This window comes from Antennarius striatus, chromosome 3 (assembly GCF_040054535.1).
Source record: "Antennarius striatus isolate MH-2024 chromosome 3, ASM4005453v1, whole genome shotgun sequence".
Lineage (NCBI taxonomy): Eukaryota > Metazoa > Chordata > Actinopteri > Lophiiformes > Antennariidae > Antennarius > Antennarius striatus.
The window spans coordinates 26,027,027-26,047,715 of NC_090778.1; the positions used below are offsets into that span (position 1 = coordinate 26,027,027).

Sequence of the window (20,689 nt, forward strand, 5' to 3'; positions counted from 1 at the left end):
AGGATCAATAAAGTTAATCTTATAAAGGTCTGGGTGATAAAAGGTCAGTATGTTCAAACCAGATAACAGAAACAATCAAATAGATCGTTGAAACATGACAGGATCGCTCTGCATTTTCTGCAGGAAGAGGAAATAATGTTCAATAAACTTTGTGATTTATTGGTGAAATCTGACATTTCTTCAACAGAACCTGATTTGGGTGCACCATTCCTCCCCAGCGATCTCAATCACTAATGAAAATGGTTCGATGTGGGAAGCTGACGAGCAAAAAAAAACAAAAAACACGCTTGAACATTTCAGTCCACCCCTAGAGATCTGGTTCACCACTGCCCGAACGGATCCTGTTGGCTGAGTTCTGGTTCGTTTCATGCAGAAGGGAGAGTGGGTGGAATTAATCTCTATTGATTTTGTAGTTTTAAATGAATGCCTCAAAGTCTCACACACACACACACCTATTCCAACTTCTACCGTGGACGTCACGTCAGGATGTCTCACAGCAGCCGCGCTCATCTGCCTTCACATCGGACTATTGATTCAGCCTCAGGGCCACAATGCTTCCGCAAAACCCGTGTGTGTGTGTGTGTGTGTGTGTGTGTGTGTGTGTGTGTGTTCACACTGACGCGCCTCGTTTAGAACCCTAGAGTCTGGTTTGGACGCAGGCTTCAGATCTCCGTGTCCAGCTGGCGTCCTCACAAAGACATGCCCTCACCTCCTTATCATCCCACCCCTTGATCCGCTCTACAAATATTTGTGTCCTCTGGAGGATGACGGTTCAAACGTCGCTTCCACCGCAGCGACCCCGGCGCTGTTCGACCCTTTAGACGCGCGTAAAAAGGAACCCATCATTCTAATCGATCCTCTCCAGGTCTCCAGTGTTAAGTACAGGAATAGATAAATTCCCCCCCCATACAAATATTGATGAGCTGTACCAGCGCGTGGAGCCAATGGCGGGCTGGACGCGCGCGTCACGCGTGTTCGTGTTTTCAGTCACGTTTAAAGGGAGACATATAAGCGAGCGACGCGTTTCGCATGCCTGATTGCCTGACGACGCTTTCTGAGCTCCGGATAAACGCGACACGAATGTAACCACGAAGCAGAACCCCGATGCCACGTCAGACCCTGACCGGTGCCGGTGCGCGGTTGGTGTTCACCGGAGACCCATGATGCGTGCTTTTACGCGAGACGCGCGTCTCTCCTGAAGCGCACTGGATCTCTCCCGCACGCTGAAGACCTACGGTAGGTGTGTTTACTTATTTATTTATTTAAATCTAATTTCTGATTAAGACGGAAAGAAATTGTAAAAACACAGGCGTGAAATTTGTTGCTATGCAACTTGGAATGGTTTCATTTTCCCGGGAAGTTTTTTGTGTGTGTGTGTGTGTGTGTGTGTGTGTGTGTGTTGTGCGTTAGTTGAGAGGGTTTTAATTCCCTTCCCTTTATAACCAGATATTTTATACTGTCTGTCCAGAGCATCGACAGGTTCTAAGGCTGGATGCTGCTTTCTGGTGCATCTCTGTGGTGAATTTGTGTTGTTGTTTTTTTTGCGCTTGTTTTTAAAAACTTCCGTGCGTAAAGAAAACCAACCTGTTAAATAAATCTGATCTATTTAACATTATTGATTAATCGGCAGTCAAAAGTCGAATCATCGACTTTTTTTATGCAATTAAAATTAGATTCTCTTCTTCAGGGATTGATTAGCTGGTAAATGTTTCATTTTGGCTCGTCAAAGATAATTATAATTAATATTTAATGCATGCACGTTATCGACGCTTTATTGACTTCAGTGAGAGTGAAAGTGGATGGATGGATGGATGGATGGATGGATGGATGGATGGATGGATGGATGGATGGATGGATGGATGGATGGATAGATTTTCTTTACAAAGAGCCTCATTCAGGCGATAGCTGAGCTGAAATGAACTGGAACAAACAGACGCGCCTGAGGAGAGTTTATTATTCCAGAGCAGCTTCTGAGTCAAGCAGAAATGTTTGCTTTTATATTCAGGGTTTGTGCTGAAAAGCTGATGAAATCAATGAAAGGCAATAGAGGCGCTGCGTTGGATCAGCGGTAAGAAGAAGAAGAAGAAAGATCCACTCATTTAAGACTTCAAAGCAGAGACAGAAAGGCTGCTTTTAATTAGTCAGAAAAAACTTTTATTCTCACAAAATAAATGAATGCAGTTTGAGGTTTGGAGCCAGACTGAAAATATGACAACACAAGGACTGGAAACATCATTAACTTGATTAATTGTAATTTTTTTTTTTTTTAAAAAGGTGATCATTTGACAAAACCTATAAACAACAAGTACATACATGCACTTTATTCCCAGGCCAGCCTTCCGGGATGGAAAGCGCAGGCAGCGGCTGGGCAGCTGAGCTCACCCCCCCGTGCGTTTCACACGAGGTGAACGGAAGCAGCGCAGGTCCGGTTTTTGAGGTGTCCCTGCAGAACGGCTCCTCCAAGAGCAGCCCCCAGTTTGTGGGTGTCGAGCTGCTGCAGTCCTACAAGCCGCTCATCCTCCCCTGCTACATCCTGGTGGCGCTGGTGGGCGTCTTCGGCAACTACCTGCTGCTCTACGTCATCTGCCGCACCCGCAAGATGCACAACGTCACCAACTTCTTCATCGGGAACCTGGCCTTCTCCGACATGCTGATGTGCGCGACGTGCGTCCCCTTCACGCTGGCTTACGCCTTCAACCCGCACGGATGGGTCTTCGGCCGCTTCATGTGTTACCTGGTGTACCTCATCCAGCCGGTGACCGTGTACGTGTCGGTCTTCACGCTCACCGCCATTGCCGTGGACAGGTGGGTGCAGGACTGGGGCACTGATTACAATTCTGATTGAATGCATCACAAGTGAAACAATCATTCACATCAACAAACAAAGTAAATTCGAATCAAACACACACATTTCCAAGTAATATCACCATATATTGGAGAAAAACTGCAAAAAGCAATTTTTTTTTACTCCGCCTCGGCCTTTAGGTTTGTTCCATAACAGCCTGTCAGAAAGCCTCTGAGGCGTCACTGACATTGTGACGTCATTTGTCGTCAGCTGCAGGATTTAAAAACATTTTTTTTTGCAAAAACACTTTAATCACATTCAAGCATTTTCCAATTTTACATTAGATGAAGCAATAAGGTGCTTCAGAAGAAGATTTTTTGCAAAAAAAAACTTCAATCACATTTAGAACATTTAGAACATTTTACAATTTTTCATTAGATGAAACTTCAAAAACACTAAACACCAATAAAAAAAGAGAAATACAATATAAAAAATAGTACATTATAACAGGAAGTTTGCAAAAGTGAGGTAGTCATCAACTAAAGTGCACCAGACATTTGTGGTGGCGGCTGATGGCTCTGCTGACTGCACAGTAATCCCTCACTGGTGGTTTAATGTTAGTACAGGGAGGGTTTGTAAACCTTTGCATTAATTTAAATAATAAAATAATTCATATATCACGGAATTTTGTTTTTCGCGGGTTGGTGTCCTGGAACACATTACGAAAGCATTACTGCAGTAATCCCTTGTTACTCGCGGTTAATGCATTTTAAAATCACCTTATATCTGTATTTCCTTTTCCCCAACACTCTTATAGACCGTTTTAAACACTTTAGTATTTTTTTAAAAAAGCGTTTCTTTAATACACGGAAGTGCGCTGCGCTCCGTGAGAATCAGAACACAGCGCGCACACACGGGATGCTGTCAGCCAATGGAATGCGTGTACGGTATCACGTGACTACCCACTAAAACTCAGCGATGTAGTGAAGCTGTTCATCTTGAAGCGCGAATAAACGAGGGGTTTGCCTCGCTAGATAGATGATGAGGATCTGCAGCCCCCCCCCCCCCCCAGCAGTGCCATCATCTGAGAGTTGATTGCATTTGGGAATTCTGTTCCTCTGTTCTTTAAAGAACTAACATTTTTCATGTCGTCTTCGTTTTTCCCAGCTGTTTATGGATTAAATCTGCATCCTCTTCTCTTTTCCCTCACAGATACTACGCCACAGTTCATCCTCTGAAGAAGCGCATCACGGTCCTGGCCTGCACCTACCTCCTGTCCGGGATCTGGCTGCTGTCCTGCGGTCTGGTGGCTCCGGCCGTGGCTCACACCTACCATGTGGAGTTTAAGACCGAGGGCTTCACCATCTGCGAGGAGTTCTGGATGGGCCAGGAGAGGGAGCGGCTGGCCTACGCCTACAGCACCCTCTTCATCACCTACGTCCTGCCTCTATCCGCGCTCTGCATCTCATACCTGTGCATCTCCGTCAAGCTGCGCAACTGCGTCGTACCGGGCCACCACACGCAGAGCCAAGCCGAGGCGCAGCGCATGCGTAAACGCAAAACCTTTCGTTTGGTGAGCCTGGTGGTGGCGGCTTTCGGGGTGTGTTGGATGCCCATCAGCGTGTTCAACGTGCTGCGCGACATCGACATCCACCTGATCGACAAGCGCTACTTCCTGCTCATCCAGCTGCTGTGCCACCTGTGCGCCATGAGCTCGTCCTGTTGCAACCCGTTCCTTTACGCGTGGCTTCACGACCGCTTCCGGGCCGAGCTCCGCAAAATGTTCACCTGTCGCCGCCGCATCGGCATCTCGGCCAACAACTGCGCCACGGCGAGCGTGGTTTTGTGAAGCCGGCGTGGGTCGGGCTGCAGTCGGTCACGCGTTTTGGACAGTGGAGGCCATGCGTTAACGGGATCCGTGGTGATCTGTTTAAAGGGAAGGGAAGGGAGAAGTTTTCTTCTTTTTAAAAAAAAAAAAGTTAGAGCCAACTTTACCTCAAAAAAATAAAAATAAAAATAAAAATCTTATCCAAGGTAGCCTTGAGCCGGAAACCACAGGTGAGGAGTGAATGCAGAGTTCTGGTATTCTAAGTACGCTTTAACTCCATTCTTTGACTTATTTAATTTTAACTCATTATCTTCAACGCCGCTTCACATTCTACAGAAAACCTTTGGACAAAAGGGTTTCTATAATCTTATTCACACACAATCCTATTTAAGGATCAGCTGCCATGTTGAATTGTAAAATTATATATCTAACATCTATTTTTGAAATCTTTCAAATAAGGCAAAATCTTATTGCTTGAGCTTTTTTTTTTTTTTAATATCTGTTTGGAATGTGCCATCATTAAATTATTGGTTTAACTGTCGCTAAGAATCAAAATCATATGTATTCATTGTCAAGATTCCTCATCGACGTGCAAAAACGAGTTTGTAGCTCATCGATGTGTCGTTTGGCTTCTTATATGTACATAAAATAAACAGCACAAAAGAAGAATCTGGTGAAGGATTTAGTGTCTTTATTTCTGATAAAACCGTCGATCATAACTTCTTTATAAGCTTCACGCCGGCTGCAGCCATTTTTCATGCTGTTGAAGGACAAACATTTACAACTGTATTCACAAAGGTCTCCAGAAGAAGAAGAAAAAAAAACAGGTAGCCAACAACTGTCACTCCAGCAAAGCAGATTCAAATGAGATCGGGAAAAATTTGGTGAAGGCACAGGTTAAAATTAATATTGCTTTAATATCTGACAAGGTGAAATAAAAAACATATAAAGGTTTCATTCTGTAGTGAAGTTTAAATACAAAGACAAGTCGATGGGTTTGCTGCTGCAGAGACGATTACTGTTTGATGACTTTTTAAATGAAGCCTGGGTTTTAATTTTTATAAATGTAACAAACAGCTTTATTGCGTACCATTACTTGCATAATACTTCATGCTGTGTACAGAAACTCAACTACAGACACATCATCATCGCTGCTTGTTGTACGTATTGCTGGTTTTCTTAAGAACACTTCTTTGCAGCAAACAAATAGGCACAATATTATTTTAAGGGCTGGACGACCAGCTTACATTCAAATGTGGTGAGTAAAATAGAAGGAATGTTATCTCGTTTAAAAAATAGTCATAGTAATAATCCGCAAAGAAAATAAAGACTGCATCTGTAAAATAAACTTTCCATTTTTTTCTGCACTCAGTATTGATAGAACATGCAGATATGCTTTGAAACACCTTATTGCAAATATATACTGTAGCTGTGAGGAATATTCTTACCTCATTAAGCTGTTGTGTGAATTTGTGTAACGTTTGTACAGTTACACATTTGATCTGTTATCACACAAATCCTAACGAGTATAAAAGAACAGAGATAATAGTTTTTATTTGCATTATTAGCCCGCTAAATAAAGCTCAAGTTTCATCAAGTATAGAATATTAATCAAGTTGTTAAATTGATGGAAAGCAAATCTCTGTACCTTAGTGTCGAGAAAAAAAATGAATTTTCTTCCCCCTCTATGTATTTAGATTTGCTTGTTATTTAAAGAACCGAAAACGTTTTTTCGGGGACAATTTTCCAGCATTGTTAAATAAATTTTAACGAGATTTACGAGACTAAAAAAGTGCATATGCTCTCAGTCTGAAGAGATTGTGTCTCGACACAGAGGTCAGTACAAACGCACAAAACAAACATGGCTGCGTCTGTAAGCGGGAGTCTCTCCTGTGTTGGCCTCACACGGGTTTGGAGGCGTTCAGAGCGTGCAGGATGGCGGGTTTCTCTTCGATGACGCGCACCAGCAGGTTGTCGATGTACTCCTCCAGCTCCACGATCTTAGCGTTCTTCTTGGACAGATCGGTTTGCTGCCTCACCACCATCGTGATCAGCTCCTCCTGCGTCAGCTGAGTGTACGGTCCACTTTCCACCGATTGAGGCACCTGACAGGAGGGGAGGGGGTGGGTACAATAAATCCTCCACTCATAAAGTCTTTGGATGAGACTTGTTTGATCAAAGTGCTTATTTATAATGTCAAAGATGAGTTTAACCGTCAATATAAATGTGCACAAAGTAGTTTATTTTACAGGTAAAACAGATTTATGTAATGCAACCCAGAATTCCTCCTTCTGGAAATTGCTATTAGCTCCAGGGGGTGTCGAGTTTGTAAATTGTGTCAACAGGACCGTACCTGAATCCTTCCTGGCGCGAAGTCGCGGACCTTTATTTCCTTCACAGCGGGGTAGCTAACGGGCTGCTGGCTCTCCACCGAGTTCATGGGCTTCACGGGGTGAGGCCTGAGAAGAAAGTAAAGTCCTCATTATAAAGCCCTTGAAAAAAATAAAACGGAGCACAGAAAAGCAAAAAAATAAGCAGGAGAGAAAAGCATCATTTAAATCAGCTCTTAAAGTAATGTGTCTAGTGTCTAAATAATGATTTATTTTTTCAAATAATGAATTATTGCCTCAAGGATGATGAGAAACCCAGAATAATGAGTTATTTCTAATGAGAAACATTCTCAGAATTCTGATTTCGTAGTGAGAGTCAGATTTTATATGAGTAAATAAAATGTTAATTTCAGAAACATCTCATTATTTCAAGCTCATCATCATCATTTTCACAGACGTAATTCATTACAATGAACATTGATCTCTTTCTTCCGTGATATTTGTCGGAAATCCACTTCCATGGTGACCAAACAATGTAATCTACTCTTTTGCAAGAATTCCAAATCTCTCAAATCCGGGTCCAAAATTCAGATTTTACTGCGAAAAAAAAAAAGAACTCTGCAAAGAAATCAAAAGCTTTAACCCAGCTTCGCCCGAGGAACCTGCCTCCACGCCACACCAGCAGAGAGACGCTTGAAGCCCGGATTAACGGCCTGCTCGATCTCACCTGCGTGGAGTAAAAGATAAAGCGCCTCCATTGCTATTCTGGGCAGCGACGTGCTGGACCTCAGAGGGGGAGACCCACGCCCTCATCCTTCCACCAGACAAATCTCCCGCCTGAGGTTCAGGTTCCTCCATGACGACCTCCAGGGGCGCAAAGGAGGTCGAGGAAGAGAACGCAGAAAAAGGTTCAGCTCCAAACGGATCCTCTTGTCCAGGCACGATGCCTTGTGTTCTCAGATCAGCCTGAAGCTTTGGCGTGTTGGACTCGTATGCAACACCTCTCGAGGAGAAGCCCTGCTTATCTGTGGCTAGCGTCGCTTCTTCTACAGTTTGTAGCTGAGACTTAAACATCCTGTTATCCGGTTGAGTTGCGGATGGAAGACTCTGGTTTTGTCTCTGAGGACTTGTTCTTTGGAAAGCAAGATCTTCATCTCTTCCCCTGAATTCAGTGTTTCTGTTTGAGTCGCTGTTATTAAAACTAGCGAATGGATCTGTGGGTTTCTCTAGATTAAAAATGTCATCGAGATCTTCTGCCGTCATTCCCCGATTTTCAAGTTTCTGCCACCTTTGGACACCGTCTGTGTAAATACCATCTACCTCCTGGCTCTGCTTGACTTGTGCCCATGGATCTTTGGAAATAAACCCAGCATTAGGGAAAGGGTCAAAATCTGCAAAGTCTTCCTGTATCCGTCTGTCTTTTGTATCTGTGCTGATCAAACTTGAACCAGATAATGGCTGGATGCTACCGCTCATGTGTTTGTCAGAGAAAACATTTGGCATGGTGGAATGTACTTGTTCTACCGGCTCTGCACCAGCTACGCGTTGTCTAGGCATGGTCATGGGTGCCTCTTGGCTCGCACTGAGTTGCACACTTCTTTTATCCTCTGACACTGCAGAGTCCCTGTGAATATGGCTAACTGATTTAGGCGCAATCGTTGGGGGCAAGACTTTCGTGGCACCGTCTCTGGATCTAACCGAGGGGATTTCTTTGTTTGAGGTATTCGTTTTCACAGATCCTGGGGATGCAGGTGGATTGGATCTCATGGGAGACTGGGGGTCGATATTTGGGCTGTGTTTTTGATTGGAATCTGCTGATCGAGGGTGCTGAGGTGTGAGGGCTTTAGGAGGCGCTGGGGGGGCTGCTTTTTTTGGTGGTAAAGGCTTGGGCTCCTGATTGAATGTCTGGGTTTGCCTCGGAGCAGCACTCTCCTGCGGGAATGACGACCTAAGACCAGGTCTACCCTGAACAGGGCCATCCACGCTCATCTCTTCACCCAGAAACTCTGGTGGACTGTCCCTGTGCTTCTGATTGACTTCAGCAATTATGTGGTCCCATCGCGTTTGCCCTTGCACTCCGTGTCTCTTTTGAGGAAATAGAGTTTCATAATCAGGAAGTGGCAAAGACATTTTCTTGCCTTGCTGTAATCCATTATCCTCTACATATGCAGGGTTATTGAAATCCCTCACACCAACGTGATTCCCTCCATTTTGGGCCCCGGGTCCCAGATGAGAAGGAGGCATGGAGAGTCTTTTCTTTCTATCTGCCATTGTTGGTGAAGACCCCTCAGAGGACAAATTCTCGGTGCTGCCTCGAGGGGAACCGGACAGGTCTGTCGGAGCCAAGGATGAGTCGAGGATGGAGAAAGTATGAGGGGACTCAGATGGAACACTAGAGGGGGGAGACTCTGAGGTTGCTGGGGAGGGACACAGCTGACTGGGGGTTTGGCAGTCAGGAAGTTCAGACTCCAGAAAATTATCCAATCTGCCAAAGAGCGAAAATATTGAGACCATCACTTTTTCTTAAGTCATTTCCACCAATGAACAAACCCGTCACCAGTTTAACCAGCTTTGTATAGCATTTAGTCTCCTGTGCAACTTCCTAAAATGGTTTAACACTAAATCTTTCTTAAATCAACACTAGACCAAGCCTCCGTTCTGAAACAGTGAATCATTTCTCACCTTTTAGGAAGTATAACGTGGCTTCAAATTAAACATATCAGGACAACTAAGTAACCCAAATACCTGTTTCAACCACATAGAAAACATCCTTTAGAATAAAAACCCCTGTAAATCAATGACAATAGCAACAACAAGCCGCTTACCATTATGATTCAAATATGAAAAATCCAGTCCGAAATTCAAATAGAAAACGTCCAAAAGCAAAGCAAAGCAGCCAAGACTGTAGCTCAGTCACTCTTTGCGAGCTCCGTTCACTACCTGTTCCAAAACTTCCTGACAAGCCTCTCAAGCCACTCCCAGATGTTCATCTGAACGGAGACCAAACCGGTCAAACTGGTCCATCGACCAATGGGTGGAATCAGGCAGTCAACAGGTTAAGTCAACACAAAAAGAAACGGGAAAAAGAGGAGGGAAATTCTGACGGAGTTGACAAACTTGATGTTGGATGAGACTGAATATTCCGGTATTACTGCTTGTTTTGAAGACCATGAGCCTCTTCTTTGTGCATGGATAAAGAAAAAGCATTCCTAGTATGTGGTCAGGCTTTTTTTTTTGTTGGATAACATGACCTTACGAATAAATTGGCAGCAGTTTGGTCAGTTTCACTTAGTCTCCTGGAGGCAAAGATCAAATTCCAGTCAAGCAAGTCTAAGACAAGTGTCAGTAACAGCATTCCTCATGCCATCTCACTCACATCACAGCAGCAACGTGACTTCACATGAGTGTAGAAACACAATTGAGAGGGAGGCCTACCTGGGTTTGACTGCAGACACTTTAGCAGCCCGGTTGAGGAACGTCATGGCAGAGGGTGTTAGTGGATTGAGGCCGGACTTATGCGGATCAGCGGAGCTGACCGGAGGATCGGCGTTGAGGGGGATGTCCTCAAACGGGTTGGTGGAGCGCTGGGAAATGAGCTGACTGGGCTCTGACTCGGTTTGAGGGGTCATCTCTTTAGTTTGTCTCTGTGCCTCCTCCTCCTTTTTCTCATCCTTCTTCCGGATCATTCCAAACAAGGACGTCAGCCTCTCACTCATGGAGGTCTCTTCCTGCCGTTTCTGCTCTTCTGCTTTGCGCCGCTCCTCTTCAAACCTCTGGAGTTCTGCCGCTTCCAGCTTCCTGCGCTGCTCCTCTTGCTTTCTCCTCTCTTCCTCCTCTTCCTCCCTCTCTCTCTTCCTCCTCGCTTCATCTTCAACGGCGCGTCTCCTCATCTCCTGTTCCTCTTGGTATCTTCTATCTTCTTCTTCCTGCAGTCTCCTGGACTCAGCCATGTACTTCTCCTCTTCCTCTAGTCTCTTGGCCGCTGCCATGCGTCTTTCCTCAGCCTGCCTTCTCTCCTCCTCCTCTTGGTGGCGTAGTTGCTCCATTGTTGTCGTATCCTGCTCTATCCGTATGGAAGGAACAGTTCTGAACGGATCTGCATTTACAGTCAGTTTGGGGACATCCTCCACAGACCCTTGACCTGAGCTGTTCAGACTGAGATTGGATCCACTTTTAGACTCTGCCTCTTCAGCGTAAACATGGCTGCCATTGACGCAGAGACTGTTCTGGTCATTGTTGCTCTGCTTGGAGCGGCCCAGCAGGGAGAAAGCGCCTACAGACACCTTGCTGTCCGAGCTGCCCGTTCTCTTGTGTCCCAGGAATTTGAATTTGTTTTTAACTGCGGGAGGGGAGAGAAAGTGAGGTATGACGTTATTGTTGACATGCAAAACATCAGTATTTTCCTAGCATTGTGTAACAAAGGTGAGAAAGACCTGTGAAGGTAAGGACAAGCTGCGCATGGAAAGGTTACCTTGAGGAGACTCTACATTGAGGCCAGAAGAGCGGCTGCTGCTCAGTGAGGAATTCTTCTCAGGGAGACTCCCCAGTGTGGACATAGACTTGGAGATGTTGCGCTCCAAGTTAGATTTAGGCTTAAAAAGTGTTTTGAGCTTAGATTTCTTTTTCACTCCGGGAGTCTGATCGAGCGACTGAGCATCAGCATCCTGATCGCTGTCGGTGAGACCGTGGCTGACGGAGGGAACAATGGCGGAGGCCGAGTCAGAGAAGCCGTCCTTTTTCTTCCCACGGACTTTGTCCTTTATCTTGGAAATGCGGGAGCGCGGTTTGTCCTGCATGGAAAGGTCGAACATGCTGGCTGACATGTTGTTTCTCATAAACTGGATGTCCAGCAGGACCTCCCCTCTTGGCTTGTCTTCTTTTCCACTCTTGTCCACCAGCTTGAACCAACTGCAGACAACAGACAAAATTAATTACGTGTTTAAGATGGAATCCTCGCAAGACTATAGGAACTTCCTGAGAATAAATGATAGGCTTTAATTTCATACTTGGCTTTTCTTTCTCATTATAAGCCCAGAGTTTCCCATCAGGTAATTTATCCTCATATTCATCCTTCAAGATTTATCTTCCCCAGTGTAATAAAGAACATACCAATAGTGTGAGACATCTGACCTCGTCTGGTTTCAAGCAGAGACATCATCCCCTGCCTTTGTCTCAGGATAAACATGAGTCTACAATTTATGACGCAAGTTGATTAAAAGTAAACATTCATATCAATGTGCATTGACACTTCTAATCAAACATGAAAAACAAGTGCTTGTCATACAAAAGAAATAATAATGATTTAATAATGAAATGAAATTCCTTTCTTCAAATTTTAAAACACTATTTCTCATTGGTGTCAGTGGGAGGACTTGCTACCGTTAATGTCTGTAATATATCACCATATAAATACATTTGTTATTGAAGACCGACAAAACAGGGTCATAGCATTTTTTACAATTGTCTTATTTTACATACTAGTCCAGGTTCACTAAAGGGAGGTTAAATCCATTTTGAATAAAAAACTCAAATATACTGTAAATTAAGCGTGCTAGCTGCTAACTAGCTGCTGCTAGCTGCTAACTGCTAGACCTGAGAATGGTGAATGTCATTGGCCGCACAGTTTGTTTGTTCCACTTCCTGTTTTTGGTGCCATGACAACCAGAGATAAAGCCTGAAATAAAGTGCAGCTTTGTTTATCCTCCCCCATCATGTCCTCTCTGTTTTACAGAATCAGCACTTATTGTCTACCAGGGAATGGTAGGTGTGTTCTAGAGAGCCCCGCCAAATCTAGCTATTGGTGTCAACACTTACAGACGCTTTGTGTTCATAATTAGAGCGTTGCTATTATTAGATTCACTAATGCGGTCGCAGAACTGCCCTTTACGCAGGAATTTCCCCTTTTGAACTTTTCTGTTCCACCCGAGCTCTCTCCAACCGTTAATATCAACTTCTTAAAAACTGTTAACACAAGTTCCTTGACACCAACTTCATCTTTTCAGCTCGGTTAACAAAATTTGAATGTTAAATGGATGCCCGTATTTGCTTTTCATTCTTAGATATCTCAACAAGTTTGGCGTGGTCTCTGACAACAGATTGTTTTTCACCAGTTCACCTACCTCCTTATGCCACTGAACCTAAAAGCAATGGTTCTATGATAGGTTGACGTCAACTACTCAACTTGTTGACATTAAAAACCTGTCCTTTGGAATGTGAGATCACATTGGTAATATTATCATTAGTTGGATCGTTCAAGAAAGTTAAAAAAATTTGTTTTGTCCATAAAACAATTTTTGTTGGTGTTTTAATGGCAAAGCTGCTGGCAGAGGTATGTGGTCCTATGGTGTTTATCGCTTTAACATTGTTAATCATTAAACTAGAAAGCAATTATATTACTTCTTTACTCAACTCTCCAACTTTTACTGGAAATATCTGAACAAAAACAAAAACTTCCAGGATACACAACCTTTATAGATAAGCTATGGAACATTTAAGACATCTACCAAGTCATTTGCTTATAACACATAGCAATGGCGTTATGTTCTGCAGCAGACATCCAGAACGACTTGGTCCCTGGAAGCCAACCAACATTCCTCAAAGACTCTCCAGCATGCAGGGAGGTGTTGAACAGCGCCTGATGTCATGAAAGTTACACTAAGCCTAATTCAAACATACCTCATTACCCACCCCAACTCAGGTCAGCCAAGGCAAACAAGACCTAACTATATTTCAGCACAAGGACAGAGAGATCACATGTTCTCACTGCAGTCAGGAAACTGCTGGTTCTCTCTTGTCTGTGGGGATTACAGCAGAGAAAGCTCCATAGTTGATGATCTGAGGACAATACATTGTTGTGGTTGTTTCCAGACTAAACATGTTCTCTTCTGTCGGCACAGAATTAACTCACTGAACAGGTTCCTGTGCGTCTAATAATTAACAGGAGCATGTAAATTATTCTCTGAGTCGATACCAGAATGTATTCAGTCCATAAAACACAGTGCGAGTGTCAATACTGGGAAATATATTTAGAATCCCAGAAGATATTGCTTGACTCATCTTACAGCCGTTTCTTTATTCCACTTCTCTCATCCTGATTTTCATCTTGGCTTTAAGAAAGTCAGACAAGGAGAGGTTTTAATGTCTGTCTTTGCAAGATAAATATCAAGGCCCAACAAATGAAAATGACTTCAGAGAACAAACTCTGCAATGACTGGCATTGATTCAATGTTGTGTCTAAATAATTATTCTATTGGGTTAATTGTGGCCAAACAATGAGCGCCATAAGGTTTGACTCTGTGAGGATTGATTGCCTTTTGCTGTCATGATTAATTGTAAACAAGATCAAGTTAGTCAAGTGATGTCAATTGAATTAATTTGTTTTTATTCAAGAAAATTTAAAAATTAATAGTGTGATCAAGGAAATCAGCAGCAGATTGATGAATAATGAATGTAATGTTTAGTCATGGCTGTGAATAATCCATTATCTGAAACACTTGTTTAAAATTATATTTGGAAAAAAATGCACTCAAGCCAAACCTCTAAATCTTTGCGCACCATATAACCACCTGAATGTAATAAAAAACGTACCCATTAAATAGTTACATGATTATTCATCTTTATGCCTCATGATTTGTGACAATAAAACACTCTCACATAAACACTGATATATGGCCCTATAACGTCATTTCATTGCAGATGATTGTATAAGGAGGCTGCAGCAGAGGTTCCTTTTCGAAGAATAACAAAGACCTCCACGTCACGCCCCATATCAGCAGAGAGGCAGGAGGGTAATCGAACACCGCAGGCTTCAGGGTAAATACAGTAACATCCAATACCCGCCCGCAGGCAGCAGGTTTCACAGGGGACGAGGGAGGACGCCATGTAGGAGAGTCTGAAGGAGTTCACATTATCTAAGGCGAGGAGTGACCTTTGCTATAAAAGTGTTGAAATTACTGCACAAACAAAAGATAACATTTAAGATATGACTGTAAAAAAAAGCAAGAAAAAGAAAGTGGGTGAGGTCAGCCTGGCGCAGCATCAAGGTTGCCCTTGGTACATCATGTCTGTCTTCACCAAAGATCTTTAATTTGGAAAGGTTTTAACAAGTACTTCTTTTTTAAATAACTCTTAATAACAGGGAGTTCATGTCCCAGTTCAAAAACATTGTGTTATTTTGAGTGCTGTCACACCCAAGTCACTCATGTGACGTCAAAACACCTCATAGATTCGAACAAATGTGGGAGTGTGCAGAGGAACTGCCAGAACAATGCAAAAGATGACACAAGTAATGCTAAAAAATGTTCTCATTTCGGTGTCGTGAAATTGTAAGTGACAAAATCCTCTTAACTCCAACCGAGAGCTGCAGATTGACGGAAGGCTGGGAATGGAATCAGTAGGACTGATCTCCCACCATCGTTAACAGATTGTGCTTTTTCTCACTGATAACAGCAGGGAGGTGGAGAGAGTCCAGCACAATGTGTTCATGCTTTGAAACAGAAGCTCTGGTTTAACTGTGATAATAGCCTGCTGTATTTGACTTTCTACTCATCACCAAAACCTGATCTGATTAGAAAGGCAAGACACCCGAGTGGCGCTGGAATGTAGATGAGTCAAGCAAGGGATGTTCTTAAACACAGTGATTCATTCTCATTAATTCGAACTACTAGCACTTTGAATGAGGCCTTACTGTAAGAACAGTTCAAACCTACCAGTGGAAAGTCTGACAAAATCTCTTCACCGCTGGTGGAAAGGAAATTGCAAATGATTTCATGTTGAGGGCAAATGTCTAAGAAATTGGATTACTAAAATGGAACAGCTTTGTTAGGCTTAAACCATAATAAATTAGGGAAAGAGTGTCTAAAGAACAAAGTTTCAATAAACACAAAGACATTACACCATCCTTTAAATCTTTTGCACACTGAAATATAATTAAACTTGGTTTGATCAAACTTTGTTTACACTGATGGTTAGCATAGCTTGCTGTGGCTTTCTGTAAGTTAAATTCTTTTTGTTTGTTTTTTTTTTTTTGGATGAGGATTCCTCAGGGTAACTCTTACTTTCTACAACCTGAAACCCTGAATTAACACCTGATCCGGCCATCAATAAGTCATGAGTGTCACTTACTCTGTCTTTTTGCGGGCTTTGTTGTCATGGAGATCGAGCAGGTTCACCACAGCCTGACCCAAGAACTTGTCGAGCCCCACATGAGCGCGGTGCATGACGATGATATACAGCGTGCAGCGCTCCGTGTTCCCCGGGTGGAAGAGCGGCAGGTCAAACGAAGCCTCCTCTTTCCACACCGGATCGACACTTTTCTCGGCCACCGAGGTGGAGAACTTGTCTTTAGCCACCTGGATGATGGCATAGGCGTCGTTGGTGTCATTCTTGCCCTTGACCCGCAGGTTTCGAGCCTGGTGCACCGTTACCTGGACACTGGTCGGGAACCACTGCTGGCTCTGGTCGGCCAGAGACATCTTGAAAGTCCGTTAAATTCCACCAGGTTTCGATCTGAGATGCGTTACAGATGATGGTTGGCCTTTTCCTCACCTGGCTTTACGCCTCCGTCGTGCTCTGCGGCTTGAGGTGTTCGGTTACCTAGCTTAACCACGACCAGGAAGCTCACTTTGAAGCTCACGTCGTAGTATTATTTCTCCTCCCCCCTTCTTCGTAGTTGTGTAGCTGAGCTTCAACTACTATTCGAATTGATTTAGAATTCGATTATATCCAGTTCTAATCTCTAGAACCCGACCAGAACATCTCTGCGACACGACGAGCTACTTTAAGACGCGTTCATGACAATCCTCAACTTGTTTTGCTTTCCCCAAGGAAATAAGCCTTTCACTTCCGTGTTGTTTATAAATTCCCACCCATTATTGCGTATACTGCTCACCGATTGGTTGATAATTCTGTCATTATGTAGAGTCCGTTTGTGATTGGATAGAAAGGAGGCGGACCTTGATTAAGTGTGTACCGTTAAATGCAAGAGTCTTATCAGGAGTGGAATCTTTTTCAGCTCAGAAAAAGTGAAAACAACTAACGGTTAACACAATATTAAACTAACTCTTAGAAATGTCAAAACAAGTTGCCTTATCCTTTTGCATTAACAATTGTCATGGATTTGTTGAAGACAAATACTGAAGTAAATACAGGGATTGAAGTTATAAAAATAACCACAGATGGAGAATAAAATGAGCAAATAACGTATCAATAAGAATATCCAAAAGCTCTGTTTTTTTTCTCATCGAGATTTTTTTTTTTTTTTTTTTAAAAGGCAACAAATCAGCTGTTTTCATTTGTTGTTTTGTGTGAGTTTCAAAATAGAGAATACAGCACATACAGTTAAATCAACATTTGGTTTCCTGCAACTTGGGTTGTTATTTAAAAAAAACATAAATATTGATTCACAGGCCACTTAGGAAGTAGGCCACGAATAACTATAAGTATGAGGAGCCTGAACATAGTCAGGGTCATGGGTTTGTATTTATGTTTAGATTTCTTCCCATGGCAGGAAAAAAGAGTTAGTCACATTTAACAGATGTTTGCTTCCATGTCCTGATGACAGTTTTGGGGCTGATCCAAAAGTGACTACTGCGCAGAGGATGTGCATCAATATGTACATCAGACCGACTATTTAAAATAACCCAGTGGTGGAAACATAGAGAATGCAAGATGATTTCATTACACTTCCTCTCAATGAACAATGGAAAAAAGCAGCGACAATGAAGTAATTTCCTGCATTGCAAATGTAAATTGTTGGGTTTTTTTTAAAACTGGTCAGGGTTAAGCTTTTGTAAACACAGTAAAGGATGTGAAGGCAGTGTTCCGATCATTTAAACAGCTTGATCTGTGTGCGGCAATATTTTTTGATTGAGTATGCTCAGCCAGTGATAAATCCTAATAAATATAGTGAACTGGTTTGGGTCTATTAAGTTTGACATTGCAAAACATTTGCTCCTAGCCTGATTTGCAACGGCAACAATACTCAGAATTTCTTCCACCATCCAGTAAAAGGCAGTGAGTCATGCAAAAGTGAGTGGAGAAATCTGATTGTTTTCTCTCCTCTGGTTCTGAATTTATTTGATAGGGGGAAGTTTTCAGTGCTGATGGGAGTACAAGGAAATAAAAAGGGAACAATTGTCATCATATATTCAAAAGCTTCAAATTCGCACATAGCTTTTTTTAATTCACTCTGAGATTCTGTACAGCCACGTTCATGCAATACTCTCTCTCTCACACACACATACACACACACATATGTACACACAGAACATTCACCAGCATACATGAGCAGACACAAACGATCACTTGAAGCAAACATAGGTGTGAAAATTTGTCCACAGATTAAATGCACATAGCTGTACGTTTGAAATGGACCATTTTGCAATCCATTTTATGCTATAGTTGATATGCATAGAACAATCACAAGTAAAAACAGTAAAGCTTCCATTAGACAGCCAAAATCAACATCATATGTCAATTTCAAAGAACTCTTGTACAGTTTTTGTAAAATTAATAAAAATGCGTAACTATCTTGCATTTGAAAATGACAATAATAAAAAAAACCTGCTTTATGATTTGTTACCAATTTCACAGCAAACTTACAACATCATGGAGGCAAAAGTACCAGTTTAGGGTCCTGGATGCCTTCATGATTTCATGTCTTAAATTATATAATTATCATAATCAAGAGACCATTAGAACATCACCCAATCATTCCTTTACGGTCATGCATAGAAGTTCACATATAAGTTTGGGTTACACTGTGGTTTCACTTTTCCACAAACCGCTCTTCATTCCGACGGAGCTCTGGGATTGGTCCGTGCCGCTCATGTCGTTCTCCAGTTCCAGCACTGAGTTTTTGACGGTTCCGTTTGGGGTGGCGGCCCCTGGCGTGGCGGCGGTGGCGACGCAGTTCAGAGGGTAAGAGCAGCGTTTAGTGTCTCGCTCTGCAGCAGCCGCCAGTTTCAAATTGTCTCTGCTGGCGCATCGTCTCTGAGCGCCGTGCATGGCCGCCCTGCTGGCCATAGAGGGCAGTAGCGGGAAGGGTTTGCGACTCCCGCTGCTGCCCCCGTCGCTGCCCTCCGAGGGGCTGGTGGCCACGGATTCTCCCGCTCGTTTCCCGTTGGTGAGGGGGCTGGCCTGGGTCTCTGAAAGGCTGTGGTGGATGCTGCCGTTCTCACTCGTGGCCTGCTTATAAACGGCATGTGAAGAACTGAGATGCTCTAAACCAGTGGGTCCTAAAGCCCCCAGGCTGCCCCCACCTCCAGCAGTCCTTAAAGCTTTGAGACGATAGTGACCCCTGCCCTCACCCCGATGGTGATACTGACTGCCCCCCTGTTTAGTTCTGCTGCTCACTTTCCGTCTTTGCGGATGCACGGGGGCAACGGAGTTGACTGTGGGCAGAATATTGTTTGTTGGCTTGGTGGTGTTGTCAGTACTGGTGCTGGTGTTGTTGCCCGCAGGGACACGGGAAATGTGGTTTGGGGTATCTTGCGCCACCTGCAGCAGGTTGGTGAGCTTACACGGCCCCGGGCCCACGCTGCTGATTCCACTCGGCGTGGACGATGACCGAGCTGACGAGGAGTTGTGAGAGTCGCCGGGCGGATGAGAGTTGATGAAAAGTTGCGATCCCTGCTCAGAGGTCTGCACTCCACTTCCCGTAGTGCAGGTGTGAGTGTAGGTAGACATGGTGTGGGCGCGTCGATAGCCTGGGCAGCACGCCATCCACGACGCCTGCACGTCCACGCGACGGAAGCAGTGGTGCACCACCAGAAAGACCCCCAAAATGATGGCAGTGATCCCATAGAGACAGCTGAACAGCAGGCTCATGTGGCCCGTCATCCACATCGCCATGGCTCCACAACACCACAGAATCACATACAGGAAGTGAGTCGCCACCAACACCAAGAACTGCGTCTTCAGCGAATACTGGTCCTCTTGGGCCACGACCGGGTTAATGGGCCCCGCTGTGGAGTCTGTGGAGAGGAGGCTGGTGCTTCCTGCGAGCTGGCTCTCCGTCACAGGAGAGGACAGGGTGGTTCCAGTGCATTCTTTGGCCTTGCGGTGCCTCAGGCGAAACACAGTGCACAGGAAGTAGATCCATGTCACCAACACCTCTAAGCCTGCAGGGACAAAGAAAGACCCCAGACTGGGGCGCCACACCAGCCAGCAGCTGCAAGAGGCAGTCAAGAAGTCAATAGAATCAGTGCAAAACAAGGACGTGCATTCAACATATGGTATCAAAGGGAAGTACGTACTACAGCGCAGCAAACTACAAAGTCAAGTGCCAAAGAACTCAAAGATAAAGAGGAAAGTGCTTACTAAGGGCTGTTGTCGCCATAGTTGTTGACATTGACAGCTGCAGTGATGCCACAGATGATAAGAGGAACTCCACCGGCAATCAAATAGAACCTTGAATAATAAAAAAACATATCAAACACAAATTCACAGCTGCAGTCTTACAAAATAAAGAGCAGTTCTTGCTTGTGCCACAGGATGCTGCTTGACCTTTGGCTTCTGTGGTGTTTTAAAAGTGTGTGAGTGTGTGTGTGTGTGTGTGTGTGTCGGTGTCGTTTTCCTGTTCGTCTTTTTATGCCTCTCTAGCTGTAATCTGTAGAGAACTGTACGCTCCTGCAGTCTCTATTCACGAGTGCTACAGAGGTCAGTTTGAGTCCCAGAGGTCTGTGATTTATGGCGGTGGGATCGCATGTGGCTAAGTGGGCAACAAAGGGGTGGTGGTGGTGTAGG

The 20,689-nt window shown here is 43.9% G+C and overlaps 3 protein-coding genes across 4 annotated transcripts in view; 1 reads left to right on the plus strand and 2 right to left on the minus strand.

The window, feature by feature from the left end:
- Positions 1-1,191: 1,191 nt before the first annotated feature.
- prlhr2a (prolactin releasing hormone receptor 2a) lies at positions 1,192-4,795 on the plus strand. The gene is made up of 3 exons (XM_068311656.1): positions 1,192-1,236; positions 2,331-2,805; positions 3,998-4,795. Exons 2-3 carry the CDS (start codon positions 2,345-2,347, stop codon positions 4,632-4,634), a joined length of 1,098 nt encoding a protein of 365 aa, XP_068167757.1. The 5' UTR covers positions 1,192-1,236; positions 2,331-2,344; the 3' UTR covers positions 4,635-4,795.
- A 492-nt stretch (positions 4,796-5,287) lies between these two features.
- rab11fip1a (RAB11 family interacting protein 1 (class I) a) lies at positions 5,288-16,771 on the minus strand. 2 transcript variants are annotated; one of them, XM_068311050.1, is made up of 6 exons: positions 16,067-16,771; positions 11,415-11,851; positions 10,379-11,282; positions 7,671-9,428; positions 6,967-7,072; positions 5,288-6,718 (listed from the first exon to the last, which is right to left on the minus strand). In XM_068311050.1, the coding sequence occupies exons 1-6, from the start codon at positions 16,414-16,416 to the stop codon at positions 6,515-6,517; spliced, it is 3,759 nt and encodes a 1,252-aa protein (XP_068167151.1). In that variant the 5' UTR covers positions 16,417-16,771; the 3' UTR covers positions 5,288-6,514. The 2 variants fall into 2 exon arrangements, with proteins under 2 accessions (XP_068167151.1, XP_068167152.1); XM_068311051.1 differs by lacking the exon at positions 7,671-9,428.
- Positions 16,772-17,679: 908 nt separating this feature from the next.
- adgra2 (adhesion G protein-coupled receptor A2) overlaps positions 17,680-20,689 on the minus strand; it is a 34,121-nt gene continuing 31,111 nt past the window's right edge. The window contains 2 exon segments of the mRNA XM_068311313.1: positions 17,680-20,114; positions 20,264-20,353. Coding sequence (XP_068167414.1) covers positions 18,698-20,114; positions 20,264-20,353 — 1,507 coding nt within the window. The 3' untranslated portion in view covers positions 17,680-18,697.

Bases quoted from the DNA above. Each gene is read 5' to 3' on its own strand.
- prlhr2a (XM_068311656.1), top strand. From the start codon at position 2,345: ATGGAAAGCGCAGGCAGCGGCTGGGCAGCTGAGCTCACCCCCCCGTGC. The intron at 2,806-3,997 runs GTGGGTGCAGGA...TTTCCCTCACAG, and splicing joins ACCGCCATTGCCGTGGACAG to ATACTACGCCACAGTTCATC.
- rab11fip1a (XM_068311050.1), bottom strand. From the start codon at position 16,416: ATGTCTCTGGCCGACCAGAGCCAGCAGTGGTTCCCGACCAGTGTCCAG. The intron at 7,073-7,670 runs GTGAGATCGAGC...CTTTCTTCTCAG, and splicing joins TTATCTTTTACTCCACGCAG to GCCTCACCCCGTGAAGCCCA. The intron at 6,719-6,966 runs GTACGGTCCTGT...CCCTCCTGTCAG, and splicing joins TCGCGCCAGGAAGGATTCAG to GTGCCTCAATCGGTGGAAAG.